Raw genomic sequence first — 16,166 nt, 5'->3', positions numbered from 1 at the left:
CTGATGTCATTGTCTTGAGTAAACACAAGTTTTTCATTGTGTGTACTGTAGTCACCCAGATGTGTTCATCGTCTGTCTCCTGTCTTCAGGTCAGTTTCCCAGCACCTTCGTGGAGGAGGTTACCATTCCCAGTACCAAGCCTGGAGACAGACTGTATGTGTGCATTAATGACTTCAGCTCAGTACAGCCGGGCAACTTGCCCTTGAAGAGAGGTACAGACACACTGCATACAGACAATGATGACTTTAGAGTAATGATTGTATTATGAATCAGTCAGAGCACACACAGGCTCTGTTATCTGTTACTTGTAAGAAGATGTTTTGTACAGGTTACTGGCTGTAGTTGCATAAGCCAAACACCGACACAAGAATACTACTGTCAACGCTAATGGCTCGTGTTTTCTCACTTAGCTTAACGCTGCTTGTTGATGTCGCTGTGCTCAGGTAAACTGTTTATTTTGTGCTGTAGTGTAGTTGTGTTGTGTTGGATACTGTCACCGGACGCCTTGACTCCACTGCCACAAACTGGGACCTGAGTTGACTGTCTCCAGAAATGAAAATCAAACACTTTATTGCACCATTTGATTATAATAGTACTGAGTATTCTACTAATAGCTGAACAACAAAACTAATGAAAAAGTTTCTACAAATCATATTGTAATATAGGAAGTGATCACAGGGAATGGAGACAAGGCACTGGTTTTCCTTGATGGCAACCTCTTTGAAGTAGAATCTCAGTTTAAGAGCATGACCAGTCATGTCATCGTCATTATCAACATAAACAACAAAGCTGGAATCACATTAGCCACCGAAGAGTGTCTAAAGTCTACTGGAACCTTTTTTAGGGCATTGATAGGAAAATAAGATAAAGATCATCTCAACAAACTCCAAGACACACAAAGTCTTTTTCCAAAACTCTCCCCTAGATGGCCCCAGAGCCAAACCTGTAGCCTGTGTGCAGCTGTCTTTTTGTTGTTTTTGTTATGTAGTTGTACTTGAAATATTTAGAACTTAAAAATTTCATTTCAACAAAAGACACACTTTTTATTAATTAATAATTAATTTTATGCACCTTAAGTATAAGGTGGTAACCCACTGCCTTCCTCTTCATCAGCCCTAACTATGTCAAATACTGTAAGTAGTCAGCATTCTATCCAGCGTCCTTTTATCATCCATACATATTTCTTATTTTCTTTTGATTTACCCTGTGATTAGATTCACTCAACAACAGTATTTCAATTTTTTTTTATTCTTGTACAGATAAATAACACTTTCTAGAACACAGGAAACATTCAGGCCTTGTGAGAGTTGAAATGTTCATTTCCAGTATGAATTTCCATGGTCCATTCTGGCTGTGGGCCAGTTTTGGCCCCAGACACAATAGGAGGTGGAGCCGCAGGTCTTTGGAATGTGACCCCCTTGACTTCTGGCTGACCAGTCAACATTCCTGTAATCCCTGACTCTCCAGATTTATTAGCAGCAGGCCTGAACCCTGTACAGTTATTAGGAATGCAGTAATAAAGGTTATCTAAAAAAAGATAATACTGAGATTTAATGTGGCCAACAGATTATTCCATTCATATTAAGTGAAGCCAGTTCATTTTAATTCATTTTAATTCAGTTTAATGTAGTATTTTTCCCCAACAGTGCAAAATATGGGGAAAAAATCATCTATCAAACTCTGCCAGCCTCACCAGTTTGCAGCTCCACAAAAAAAAAAAATCCTTTAGTTAGACTCACATCAGTGAGGTGAATATTAAATGTGATCCTCTTTGTTCCATGTGTCTCTAGGTGATGTGGTAGTTGGAGAGGCAGGAGGGTCCATGGACCTCGGAGAATCCTGGCAGCGTGGTTGTAACGCATGGGGCATCCGTGGTCTTTTCCCCACATCATGTGTGAAGGAGCTGAACCTTTCAGGCCGCTCCAGGCAGCTGTCTGAACGCTCAGCTCAGGCCCAGGCTTCAGAGCTCCCACCTTATGCCCTGGGCCAGGCCCGGGCCCTAATGAGCCTCCATGCCCAGCTCAATGAGGAGCTGGACTTCCGTGAGGGGGACTTGATCATCATAACCGACCTGCCCGAGCCAGGCTGGTTCCAGGGTGAGCTGGAGGGCCGTAGGGGCATCTTCCCAGAGGGTTTTGTGGAGCTCCTGGGTCCCCTTCGATCCCCTCAGGAACCTGCAGACTGCCAGTATTTGAACAGTGATTCTGAGCAATTTAACTACGAGGACCCTTATGATGGAGGAGAGGGGACCGAGGAGGAAGGTGTAGAAGGAGGAGAGGTTTTTGTGAGGGAGGAAGAGGAGCAGAAGGAGGCTGGAGTAGAAGTCGTGGAAGAGGAGGAGGGCGGTCTCTATGTAGTGGCACTGTATGAGTTTCGGGCCATGGAACCAGGTGAGTTGGACTTTGATATGGGGGATCGCATACGTGTAATAAGCACTTTGGAAGATGGCTGGCTGGAGGGGGAGCTGCGAGGACAGCGTGGCATTTTTCCTCATCGTTTTGTCAAAATAGAGGGCGATGGACAGAAAACCACAGATGAAACAAATGTTGTTGAACCAGAAAAAGAGAACAGCTGTGATGCTGAATACAGCTCAGGTCATTTATGTCCCAATGAGTCAGAGAATGATTCTGAATGGAGGATATATGAGGATCACACAGTGTGGGACTTGGACTACTTTGAGAGAACTGAGGAGCAAAGGTTGCAAAATGAAAACAAAAGCAATGGAGCTCAAACTAACAACAGAGGACAGAGAGATGGGGGTAGCAGGCCTGACTCTCAGCCACATAGACCTGTTGCCCAAACAAAGCGAGGGCCTCAGAGACCCAAATCCACTCCTCCAGCAAGGCCCAGACTCCCAGCTCGGCCGAGCCCGCCTACCCGTAGCCATAGGCACAGTGGCCCATCTTCTGGCACAAATTGGTTGAAGTATACTAATGGTAATTCTCGACCCTCACAGTCCAAATTAAGCCATAGCGTAACCCTCCCTAGCACTCAGTCTGGTTGGTCTAAAAACAGCAGATACAACCAGAGTCCACCAACGGATGGTGCCACCACCAATAGCAGGGCTAGTCTTGGCCAGGTGTTGTTTAACCTTGCTCAGAGCCAGATGCAGAAGAAGCTGACGCGCCATGGTAGTGTCAGTGATGCTGATATGATAATGGGCAGTCCTGAGACACAGCGTTCCCAGCAGACAGCGCGTGGCTCTAATGGTTTAATGGCAACATCCTTCACCTTAGATGCTCTGGCAACCTCAGCCAGTGACCTGGAGGCCAAGCTTTCCCAGCAGCTTTTCGAATTTGAGAAAAGCTTGACTACTTCATATAGTGATGAGAACATGAGTTCCGGTGCTCCCAGGGACATGTCCTCTGTAGGAGATCTGAGCCAGCAATACCAAATCTCACGCCATTTTTCGATTCTGGACTACAGTGATGAAAGGGATATCATCCGAGGCTCCTTGCATCCACCTGGGTCCAACTTCTTGAAATCAAACTCTGCTACTTCTTCACTAGAGAGGCGCAGGACCCTTCGCCCGCCTCCCCCTCGTCCTAGAGTCCTTCGTCCCCCAGCCCCACCAGCATACAAACCAGCGCGTCCTGCTCCACGTCCCCCTCCACGTTGCCCGAGACAAAATACTGTACCTCCATCCAGCAACTCTCTCACCAATAGCCCCATCTTCTACACTCCTGACGAACCAGTTATAAATGTACACGATCAAATAAACCAAGGGCAGACTGAGTTTGGTGACCTTGCAGCTGCTCAGGAGGATGAAATTGAGCGCCAGCTGGAAGCCGAGAAGGAGCTGGAGAGAGAGATGGAGTTGGAAAGTCAGAGACAGCAAGAAGAGGAAGAAAAGTACCAGCTGCTCCTGCGGCTACAAGAGGTGGAGCACGACATGGAGGCATATGCGCACACAGCGGAGGAACTCCGGACCATGTTGGAGGAGGAGGAGGATGAGACGGCCCGCATGCAAGCCATGGAGAATCTGGAGTTCTGCAACTACACGCTGGAGACACTGGCCCTGGAGCAGCAGCAGCTACAAGGTAAGGCTATTGGGCAGAAGACTGCGAGTGTTTTTTATGTACCTTTCATGCCTTTATTAGATAATCAACAGTAGAGAGATGGAAAAACACACAACGAAGGAGTAAATAACTTGGGTTAATTGAGAGATTAATCTCATTCAGAATCTCTGTTCTTTAAGTATTGATGTCTACCCTATAAACAAATACATATCTGCCACTCAAATCAATGGGCATTAAGAAACTGAGAACAGAAAACTAGCAGGCAAAATTGTTAGACATTGTCCACATGCATTAATGTAGATGTTTTTCTTTGCTGTTCCTTTTACATTTACAAATGAGTTACTGTCGCAGAATGGGTTAGACGGAAACTATGCAGAAGAGAAGACAAATAAAGTAGAATTTCTCTTTTCCTTACTTGATGTCATACTTCACTTGTGAGGCCCTGATGCCCGCAGGTTGGTTCAAAAGTAATACCAATTCACTGAAGACAAAATGTAATATAGCAAGAATCCTAAAATGAGCCACGGGTGCTTACCAGATTTCCTCTTTGACTTGTTATCCCGGCACACATACATGCAGGTATTTAAATTCCACTGTAAACTATTCAAACAAGACATCACTATTTACTGTTCACAATGATCAGCGGAATGAGGATTGGTGTGTGAGTGTCTTTGGGTGTGTCTGGAGGGGTGCATATATATGTACAGTACATATTGAGGAATTTGTTTTGTCTCACCGCATTGCTACTTAAGAAAATTACAGCTAATGTGGCAGAATCTCCGTGTCGCTGCAGGATTTAGGTGAATTTGACGAATTTGTTTTGAGGTAAGTTTTGGCAGGTTTTAGTCTAATTAAGATAATGTGTCTTAATAGCTGACGGCTTTCGCACCTCATTTGACACGACAAACTCACCCTACGGTTACAACGACACAAGCTGAACCTGAAAGTGTGTTTCTAAGATATCGCAGATTCTCTAATGTGTAGAGAGATTCAGTAATGGTGAGCACACATAGTATTTTTTTGTTCCCCAATATATTTACACATATCAAAAACAAGAATTATGTACTAGATTAGTGTTTTCCATCTCAGACTCTGAGGGTCCACAGTGCTGTCTGTGGCAGCCCAACACTTTTTCACTTAGGTACGAGGTGCATTCCTGCACATAGTGAGAGAGTAAGCAATGCACGTGGGCCTCTGTCTCTTTTTCCACCCTCTGTCTTTCTTTGAGACCCGTCCCTCTATCCAAATGTTCTAAGTCTTTCAGTTCCCTTCTCCATCATTCTTCTTCTTCAAGGAGTAGAGAGAATAGGAGAGAGAATACACACTGGGTGAGGTTTTGGGAATTTTTTTTGCAGTAGTGGAGACAGCATGGCCCACTCTAGAAGGGGACCCAAAGTCTGGCTGTGGCGAGCTGTCACATGGCCCATGGCACACCTTTCCACACTGTTTGGACTTGCTCGAGAAGCCAGGTCCAGCAGAGTGGCAGGTAGGCTTGAACTGAAGATGGTATTCATCAGGTTATGCGTCAGACATTGTGCTGTTTGACTGTCAGTGTTGTGTAGATTGAGCATTGTTTGGGTTCTTACTCGTAGGCACAGGCTTGGAGCTGCTTGTCACGGCCATAGTTTTCTACTCACTGAGTCAGAACATCAGTTGGAGGTTTTAGTGTCTTACTCGAGGGCACTCACAGTAGTTGCTGAGAAAGTAAATTGACTTTACCTGACTTTTTATAAGGGAAGCAGAGTGGAAATATAAATGATTTGGAAATTAACTTGTAATTTTCATTTATGGCTAAGCTAAGCTTATTAAAACTTGGTGATAAAAAAGAAAAATGACCATAATCGTGACGTTCTTGAGCAAAATGATCAAAAATTTGTTAAGCATCAATGACAGCTTTTTTAATTAGACTTTTACATGGTATCTGTCACTTTAATATTACTGATTACATGTAGTCTGATATATATGAATATAATTTCCCTTTCCTGAAAAGTACATTTTGACCTTTGTGAGGGAACGTCAGACAGTGTTATCTTGCTCTTCTCTGATTGACTGATTGATCCAGACTGCGATTAGATCATGACAACTTTCTGAAAGCAGAGCTCACTGTTTCTCATTGTTATACATGCAAATATACACGCTCCCCTATCCAGATAGAAGATTTCAGTCTAATCACTGCCAACAACCTGGTTTCTTTGTAATGTTAATGTGACCCATCTTCCACTGTAGTCAAAGTTTCAGTTCAGTTTGATTCCTGTTAATGCTGATTGAATGTTTTCTCGATGACTTAAAAAGAGAAAATGAACAGTCACCGTCACAGCTGAAGCTATAATAACAATCAGCACATGTCTGTTTATTTTTTTTCTTTTTGTTGCATGGTTCAAATGGTTCATATCCTGTTGGATTTGATCTGTCAAGCCCCTGTACTGTAATCAGCCTGAGGGTGAGAACGTGCTGCGCTGGCTACAGGTGCATCAAGAGTCCTGTAACCACATAGTTTCTCTTTACTTATCACATCGCAGGAGTTTTCCCGCCCTCCTTTCACAGCAGTAAAATCAAATATTCACTCTTTGTTTGGTATTTGCATTTCCACACTGTTAGATGTGGAAATACTCTAAGATGGCGACATGATTTGTAAGAACTGAGATTCAGAACATGGAGATGAAAAACAGCCAAGCACAGTTTGATGTGGTGATTATCAGCACATTATTCAGACACGAAGGCTTTTAAGATTTGTTAATAGGATCATGTTTTTCATCATGTTTTGCTTTCGTTTCCTTTTTAATGCTAATGCGTGTCTCACAGAGTGGTGTGCACATATCAAGCAAAGTCTCGGGATATTTGTTGTGTTTGTCATCCCATTGCCCCCCCCTCCACACACACACACACACACACACACACACATACACTAACACACCAAGGAGTGAGTGTTTTTTCATGCTTTTGAAGGGTGTGTTCCTGTGTGTGACGCTTGAAAGACAATGGCTGCTTATTGTTGCAAGGCAGGGAGTAATTTCAGCATTGGGCTCTGGTGCACTTCACTTTGCGAAGACTGGTTCAAAGTTCTCCTAGAAGCTGAAGTACATCCGACTCTGAAGCTCAAAACAGAAAGCATAAATCATTTTCCTACAGTATGTGGTTGATATCGCTGGACACTTTTTAATTTTAGTGTTCAGTTTAAAGAGCGTTAAAGTGACAGTTGTGTTGTACCGTTGTACTGTTTCTCATTACATCTGACCAAACTCTAATTAAACAAGTTTATAATAAAACTTTGTCAGTTCATTTTGTTGTATTTGTATCACAATTGGCCAAAATCATTCATTTGGACAACCACATTTTAAAAAATGATCACACGATAAGACTGAGGTAATTATACATAAAGTTGATACAGGAAGTTATAATATTGACTTATGACTGCATGGTTTTGTTAAAGTGTGTGATGATGCTTTCAGAATAAAATTATAGCATGTTGAAGGGAGAAAGTGACAAGAAATTGTTTTATCTGTGCATCTTAATGGAACTAGAAAGCATATTGTTCTGTATGAGCATTGCATTAGTCAGCTATCCCTATCATATGACTGATATTAATTAGGTCATATAATTCAATGAAGCCTCTGGAAATCAGCTTACAATATGTTTGTTGCTAGCTGCTCTTCTCCTCACATGCTGGTATGGTTTTGTTTTTTTGTTTTTTTTGTCCCCACCATCTCTTTGTGTTTCCTCTTTTCTCATTAGAGCTCTTTGACCTTCATCCTCCTTTAATTCCTTAAACCCACTATTTAAACGCCTCCTTCAGCTTCCATGACACCACAGCCTGATCTGTTTAACATGTTTGGAGGATTTGTTTCAGCTTCAGGTTTCCCTCAGTCAGCTCACGAGCTGGGAGCCTTCTCGGCTGCAGACAGTTTGATATGTGACCTTATTCCTGGACATCAAACTGAGATGCGCTCGATGCTGATTAAGTCAGTGACAGTTTCATCTACATAAGCTCACACAGCCACAGAGAGGAATGTCGTGTTGAACATTCCTGCAGCCGACACACGTATGCAAACACTCAGTTTCGATTGTGTTCTGCTACTGAAAGCTGAGATGTTGAACACGGATAATTTAACAACTTTATGTAAGAAGAGAACAATGTCTAAACGTGATTTCTGTGTTCAGCCTTACCCTGTGAAACTGTGTGTCTGTAAGGAACATGGGTTTTGCGGGTGTTAATCTTCACAATGTTTTACAAAGTTTAATTTTTTTTCTTTCCAAGACAAGGGGAGGAGGAAATCATTTCTTGTTGCAAAGCAGTTTTGTAATTTTAAATTTTTTTGTAGTAAATTCATGAGAATCAAAGAAGGTAATTTGCAGTTTTTTCACTTGTTTTGTAGTAAACTAGATATGAAAAGAGTGCAAGATAAATTAACCCAGTTAGAAGGTATTTTGTAGTGCATAAATAGTTTGTGTCAAATTTGTTATTTTGCCTCATTTAATGTGTTGTTTGTAAAGCATTTTGTTCGAGGTCAAGTACATTTATTTCCTGGTTTGTGAGAAAGTTTATCCAAATGTCATGCCACTTTAATCAGATAAGGAACTGGATATTACTGAAAATATAAATCCCGGAAAAACTTTGAGAGAACATACAAGGTCTAGCTTTTAATTACATTTTAGACTATTTGAATTGATGGTAAATTGACACTGTCCCATGTGTGTTCATCTGTGTGTTGCACTTGAGCGTATGCGAGTCCTTTAAACCCGTCCCTTTAGTGCCTGCCTCTCTCATGCAGAGTTAAGAGGGGGGAGGGATATATTATACTCCGGCTTTATGAATAGGCCTGAGTTTTTTCTCACACTAAAAGATCGTGTCTCTGCTGCGAGTGGGAACAGTCTTCAACAATAGCTCATTGTACACACCAGCAACTACTTTTTCAGTAGCTGCTCTTGCCTAATCAGGTTGTGCACTCTGAAAATCTGTCCCTCTCCACACTCACTGAAGCACTCTAAATATCTAAATGTAATAACTTGGATCTTTCCTCTTCACTTGTTTTCTAGTTTACGTGCCTCTTTCAATCATCCTAAAGAAAGTTTGCTTCAAACAAAATCACATGGCTGTGTCCGTGTGTAAATGATTGCTCCTCCCTGAAATGTAGGCCAAAGTCAAAGTGACAGACTGAGGTCAGTTTCCCATTCAGTTTCATTACACTGCAAATACAGTGGCCTTTGGACTGGTGTTGAAAGTTAGAATATAAAAGTCTGAGGTGGTTGTATACACAAACGGGTGAGTTGCATTATCAGTTTTCTCACTACAGACTGCATTAATGACTTGGGGAACAGTGAAACCCACAGGAAATGGCTGAAACAAAAGAAAACAGGATATAAGGAAGGATGGAGGATTGTTCATGGCAGTGAAAAAAACCCAACTGGTGCCAAAGTCTGAAGGCAGACAGTGAAGTTAGTCTTCATCTTCCATGAAATAAAATCTGCTGGCAGACTGTTTTCCTGCAAACAGAGGTACTAGCCAATTGAAAGAATGGGAGGGGCTGTCAGGCTAATCCTCCACTCATGTGACTCCACTGAATCATTAACCCAAGGAGGCCCCTCCTTCAGAGAGCCTAACCCCCCCTCCTCCTTCCCTCGATTTGCTGAGATCGCTGTGGGGAGGATACGATTTGGTTACACTGAGCGCTGGGAGGTGCTTGGGCCAGGCAGACCTGCTGAGGCAGTGGAGAGTAGACAGAGAAAACAAGTGGGAGAGTTACAGACAATATGCCTGTCAGGTGGAGTCTCCCACTGTGCTTTGTTATGGAATGCAGGACTTTGGGAAGAGGAAATAAGCTACATTGAACAAGAAACTGTGTCAGCACCGGGAAGGCTGATTTAAAAACAGCAAGAGCCATGAAGAGCCCGGTGATTTATGGCAACCCGGTCATGTTTGGTCCAGTGGATTGGAACCATGTAGCTGGTCCCCCAGTAAGGAGAGGGAAGAGTGTGGAGGAGCTTGGTGATGCTGGCTGGGCCAGAGAGAGGGAGAGGATGGCCCATCTACAACAGCTACACCAACTGCAGCTTCAGCAGCAACAGGTTGCATATCATCGGTATGGAGTACTTCCTCCTGGACAGCCACAGGGACCAGTCATGGCTGCGAGTCCTGGTGACCCAATTCCGGCTCCAGGCTGCCCTGTGCCAGTACCTGGAGGCATGATGGTGCCGGTAGCAGGAATGATGCCTCCTCCTCCGCATGTGCCAGCTCCATGGCCAGTACAATGGGAGAATCAAGCCCAAATTAGACAGGGCAATGTCTGCCAGCAACCCAACTGGGAGTATGACGACCAGCACAAGGCAGCTTTCAATGAGAAGAGGCATCAAGGCCAGGATGTTTACTTCCACCCAGGTTCAGAGGATGGTCACCTAAATGTGAGGATGTCTGAATGGAAAGGCAAGCATTGTTTTTACCAGGGTCCTGAGGATTACAGCCACCAGGACTACAGCAGAGTGCCACAAGAAAAAGACTATAATGACTTCAGAACTCGAGAAGAATGTGGTAAATTTGAGGAGGACAGAAGGAGAAGGGATGATCTGATTAGAGAAAATGACCGTACCTCTGAACGCTATGACCACAGAAGTCACAGAAACTCGGAGGAGTATGATCATAAGGACAAATACAGGCAACGGGATCATTATGACAGGAAATACAATGAACGCTATGAGAGCAGAGAGCAGCAATATTATGACAGCAGGAGACACCGTAAACCTGATCTCAGAGAACATGGTAGTTATAACAGTGAGTATGAAGACTACTATGATTCTGAAGACACTTATGCTCGCAGAGACAATTACAGGGACAGTGATCACTACTATGACCAGGATAGGGACTATTATGACTCTAAAGACCATCGTTATCGAAAAGAAAAGGAATACTACCATGATAGAGAGGAGGACCGCTACTATGATGAACGAAAACGCAAGGGCCGTTACTATGATCGGCATGCAGAGGATCGATATGACCGCGGAGAAAATAACTACAAAGACAGGGATGCATATAATCGAAGGGGTGAGGATTGTTCTGCCAGTAAAGGAAGGGACCTCTATGACTCTGAACTGGAGAAACACCGTGATTATAGGGATAGGGACCATTTCAACAGGTACAAGGACAAAGGTGGCTACAAGACAGATGAGGACTACGACCTCAGAAGAAGGGACCACTACAAAGCATACAAAGCAATGGAGCATTATGAGCAGAGGACTGTGGACCACTATGACAATGGGAATCAAGACCACCGCCAATCTAGAGAAGGGGAACGTTCGCACGACAATTCCCGAGACAGATATCGAGATTTACGCTCCATATCCATGGATTCATCATATGAGGGATACCCTAAAAAAGATCGCAAGACGCACTGCGAGGAATGGGTTGAGCAGCAGAACCACAAGTTGGCCCTCAGGGGAATGCACTCTTATGAGGATCCCATCATATATCGACACAGTGACGAACAGGAAAAAGGATATGAGTCGAGTGCTGGGAGCGTTGGTTCAAAACGCGGTCGCAAGCCTGTTTATGTGGGCTCGCTAGATCGTAACAGCTTCTACAGGAAGACGGCTCCAAGCTCTCTGCGAAAGTCCCAGTATGCCACTACCAGGAAGCAAAACCAAGGTAAACATAAGGATATGGTCAAGTGAAGAGAGAAAGCACTTCAGATGCTTGTATTTGCAGCTTATGAGGTACTTGCATTATGTTTGTGTGATGATTTCTAAATTAAATTTTTTAGAGGGTTCAGAGCATTCTAGAGTTCTTTGATAGTAAGATGAAAACATATTGGAAAATAAAAGAGGACACATGGCAAGTGTTCTTGTCATTCCCAACCCCTGCAGGTAAAACAAAGTGGAAAGGTCAGCAGTCTTTGATGTCACACTTCTTATCATTGGTGACCTTAAGAGATGCTGTTCTAATCAATGCTGGGGGCTTCAAAGTGCTGACTAGTGAGACTCCCCTCCTTAGAGAGTGTGTGCTGGAACCTGGGTGTGTGTATCAGTATCATCTATCTCACAGGAAAGTGAACTGTCAGATATTTGTAGACGTAAGGACCTGCCGAACAGGTTTTGTGGGTTCTTGGTTTTTGTTGCTGTTCTGTCAGACTCTGCATCACTCATGGTATGTGCATGCAACTAGTCTGTTCAGTACTTGCATGACTGAATGGTCTGTCTCTCATTGTCTTGTTTTCTTTAGACAGTGATACCCTTAAGAACTCTATAAATCTTTAGAATTCATGGTGAGTGAAGTGTCTCTATTGTAGAGTTAATTTCAAGTGTGTTTGGTATACAAAGCACATCTTTATTTACTGTATACGTTTGAGGCTAATTCCTACAAAACCCACCAAATTACCAAATTCTGCTGACAGCATAGCTTATTTTGACCAAAAGCTAGAATGGAAAAACTTCATCAAACTGTAAAATTGAGGATTGGTTGTATTTTGAAATCTTTCAAAATTTGGGGGCAGTATTACAGCTGGTTTTAGGTCAGGATAGCTAAAGAAAACAATTCAACCGGGCATTTAATGCTAGATTTCAATGCTATGAACACATTTCAGTTGGTCAGCACTCAAAGTACTGTGGTTAAATATCAAACCCAACGATGACGTTATCACCTGTTAACACTGGGAATAGTTAAAAAGTACAGTATGGACGTAGTACTTAACAGTAGTTGTGAAAACAGGTGTGAATTGGCTTCACTTGGGTTTACTGATAAACAGTCAGTCTGTAAACAAACAAGCATAAAAAACAACATCAGTAGCTGTTCTAGTGTGTGTGTGCGAGTGAGAGAGCGAGAGCACTCTTCTGACTTACTTCATTGTGTCTGAGAAGAAGCAGGTGGCGCCCCACGACCCCTCCCCCAGTCACCTAGAAACACACACACACACTCAGAGAACACATCGGCCCCCACCACACATCCATTTTGGGAGTCCAAGTATTAATCCCTAGCGTCAGCATGGTGAGTGGATGGCGGGGGTCTGTCTGGTGCCAGGCGGTGGCCAGTACTGGCCTGACTCCTTCACTGCATGACCAGACTGATAGTGTGTGTATGTGTGTGTGTGTGTGTGTGTGTGTGTGCAAGCGATGCCCTTGGAGGCTTATTAGAGAGATGACGCCATTTTTTCAAAACACATGCACGCTTGCCTCTGCAGTGTCTTGTCATCCTTTAATCTTGTTAAACTGTTTCAGCTCCATCAGGGTTTTGCCCTGAGTAAAGCATTTGATTGCACAGCTAAAAAACATTAGACCATATTGTTTCAGAGCTTAATGGGTTTACGTTGTGATTCAGTGACACTGAGGTGACGGCTGAGGCTTTTTCAGATGGGCTGTAAGCATGTTTCGGGGGCCTTTTTTTCCTCCCTAATCCAGTTAGTCCTAATCATTAGACCTTTACCTTGGTATGAAAGATCCATAAATGCTAATAAACAGCCACTTATGATAAATGATTTAATTGACATACAGTACACGAAAGTATTACAGTTCTACATGTAGGTAGAATTGAAACTTTGTTTTAGTACTTGAAACAAATGGTGTTTGTGTAAGCATGCGACCGGATTTCTGTTATGGTCCAACATTTAAATAAGTTTAAATAAGTGTTTGAGTGTCTCTGTGTGAGTAATGTGCTGTCATCCTGCTATGCCATGTTGCACTCTGTAATCCTTGAGCAGGCGCTGCTATTGGTGGACAGCGGGATGGAGGTGGAGTGAGGGGAGTTAGGGGTTAAGACAGGAAATCTTTGGAGGAGATCTCAAACTGTCAACATTGCAGTAAAGACAGTTTGTCTCACTTGGCAAAAAAATGATATTGCTTATTTGTAAGAAAAGGTCTGCATGAGTGAGTGGTGGTTACATCAACATGTTTTTGGTTTATTGCTTTTCTTTGTAGGCACTTTCTGTTCTTGAAGCCTCATAGGTAATTTTTAATAATCTTACAAATGTCATCGAGATATATTACTTTAAGATTGTTAAAGTTTTTCACAAACAGTTCTTTGGTTAATGTTGAGTTTCACAACAATCTCCATCTTGTCACAGTGGAAGAAGCCCAGAGTTGATTCAGAAGGAGTTTCACATTATCTGTGTTAATCAACCTGATCTAAGTTTTACATCCAAAACAGGAAAATTATTAGTACAGACACACACACACACACACACAGAGTAACTGTGTCAGTGTTCACATGCTTAATTTCTGTGCTGGATAATGTTACTGGTACCTTCATGGGGAGCAAGACTAATATTATTTGTACCTTTTAGACAGAAGTGTGGGAAAAGGCAGCCACCTGATCTTTGGCCCTGTGGGCTTTCCTCATCAGGGCTAATAAGACAGAGGGAATGGTCACTTTGCCAGATTTTTTTTATAGATGTCATCGCTATGAAAGAACATAATACAGTAATGTTGCAGTGCAGTGTCACTGTAAATGAGTCGTATTGGAAGACAAGAGTAATCACTGGAGATTTTCAGTTTCATTGGACAACTAGTTGCTAATCACCAGAAACTCTCTTCTGTACACATGCTGTCTGTCAGATGAGCGTGTAGTCGTTGACCTCGGTTATAGAGACACTGTCACATTCCCTAAGAGTTGTTATTTTGCTAAGTTTTGAGCTCCAAATACTCCACTCAACACTCAGGGCTTCAAATGAACTTGTTTTAATGTTAATTTCTGGTAAAGATTTGCACGGTTGTTATTGGTTGTGTACTAATTGTGGCTACGGGTGCTGATCTTGTTCACTTGTTCATACATGCAGTGATTAATTTATTGTCTGTCTGCAGTAAAATGGTAATGATTCACTCATGTTAATAAATAAGTGTGTCATTATCAAACCCTGGCTGTATGAATAAAGCCATTTATAGTAATGTCAGTGAAGTATTTTTCCTAGATTCATGTGCTGCGATCCAATAATAATTCCAGTTTGGTTTTAAATTGGATGTTATCAGGAAAGTTACTAAGTCTAGTTTCATTTTAAAAGCAATGGCGAGCCTGGAGACGAGAGTTCAGTGCACAAAACTCAGTTCTGTTATTTTGTTGTGCGAGAAAAATATAAAGCCCCCAGGCAGGTCTTTGTCTTCACTTGTCCTACTGGCAACATGTATAATGATGCAAGTTAATTCACCTCAAAGTCTCAAGGCGGTTCTCACATGCAGATTGTACTGAAAGAGCAAATATTTTCCCACAGAGGCGGTAAAGGCAATAGGACTCAGAATGTATATGAATTCGCTGTATAAAAACAGAGGTTTTTCCTTAGCATTAGGGTTTAATATGTAAATGCTTTTTTTGTGTAACTCTGTTGTTGCATCAGTGTGCATCATCGAAGCACCTGAGGGACCCAGAAGACCCATTGTGCTCTCCTTAACTCTCCATTAACTTGAAGATAGTCCAACCTTTTTGGCTGAATGGTTTTGGTTCCCCCTCAAAGCTCTCTCTGCACATATGCAAAACTGATGGTCTCTTGAATTAATTGTTCATTGTTCATCGTAGAAATGAGATGAAATGAGAAATTCCAGGGAAACCAGACTTCGCAGTCTCGGTCCCTTTTGCCGTGCAGCGTTGTAGCAACTTATTTGTTAATTTTGTTAATTAGGCTGTAGCCTTGTCCACTTGGAAACCAGAAGGGTTGTATCTCACTGTTTCTGATAGCAGACTCTAAACACAGGATTAAATCCAGAGAAAATCACATTCTGAATGATACATGTATGAGCTGTACGTGATCTGCTTTTATCATGACTCGTGCAGTTTGAATGGAGGATTGTAATTACCAGGAATTCAATGGTGCATAAAGGTTGCTGTGCGTTTGTGCCAGGAGCAGGAATGTGCCCTTTTGACATTTGACCCTAAAAAGAGATAAAACAGGATGGTATGTCGCTGAATAAACTCCCCTTTCTTCATTTTGAGGTGACCTTCTACCTTGTGCAACAGTTGGCGGTACAAATCTAGACAAAAGGCCCAGGATACAGCCAAATAAAAGCCTGTGTGTGCTCGCTCAATTGGAAGCATGGAAAAGATGCTCAAAATTTAGAGAAAAAGACTTTAAATCTTGTTTGTTTTTGCGGGGAAATTTACTTTGTGTCCTTCTCTAAAACACAAAGTTAATGTGTGAAAGGGACTCTTTAAAGGTCTGCTAATATTTACACTGCCTCTGCTGA

At 42.5% G+C, this 16,166-nt stretch overlaps 1 protein-coding gene across 4 annotated transcripts in view; it reads left to right on the top strand.

Moving 5' to 3' along the window:
• Positions 1-16,166, top strand: part of LOC124052323 (dynamin binding protein) — a 43,837-nt gene that overhangs the window by 14,724 nt on the left and 12,947 nt on the right. For 2 of the 4 annotated variants that reach the window (XM_046376432.1, XM_046376431.1), the window contains exons 3-4: positions 90-212; positions 1,791-4,040. In XM_046376432.1, coding sequence (XP_046232388.1) covers positions 90-212; positions 1,791-4,040 — 2,373 coding nt within the window. Of the gene's footprint in view, positions 1-89; positions 213-1,790; positions 4,041-8,504; positions 11,653-16,166 lie in introns of those variants that run through there. The other 2 variants (XM_046376434.1, XM_046376433.1) reach the window with 2 other exon arrangements.

This window comes from Scatophagus argus, chromosome 21 (assembly GCF_020382885.2).
Source record: "Scatophagus argus isolate fScaArg1 chromosome 21, fScaArg1.pri, whole genome shotgun sequence".
In the NCBI taxonomy this organism is placed as follows: domain Eukaryota; kingdom Metazoa; phylum Chordata; class Actinopteri; family Scatophagidae; genus Scatophagus; species Scatophagus argus.
Note: the sequence above shows the minus strand (reverse complement) of the source record. Positions and strands in the feature narration are given on the sequence as shown.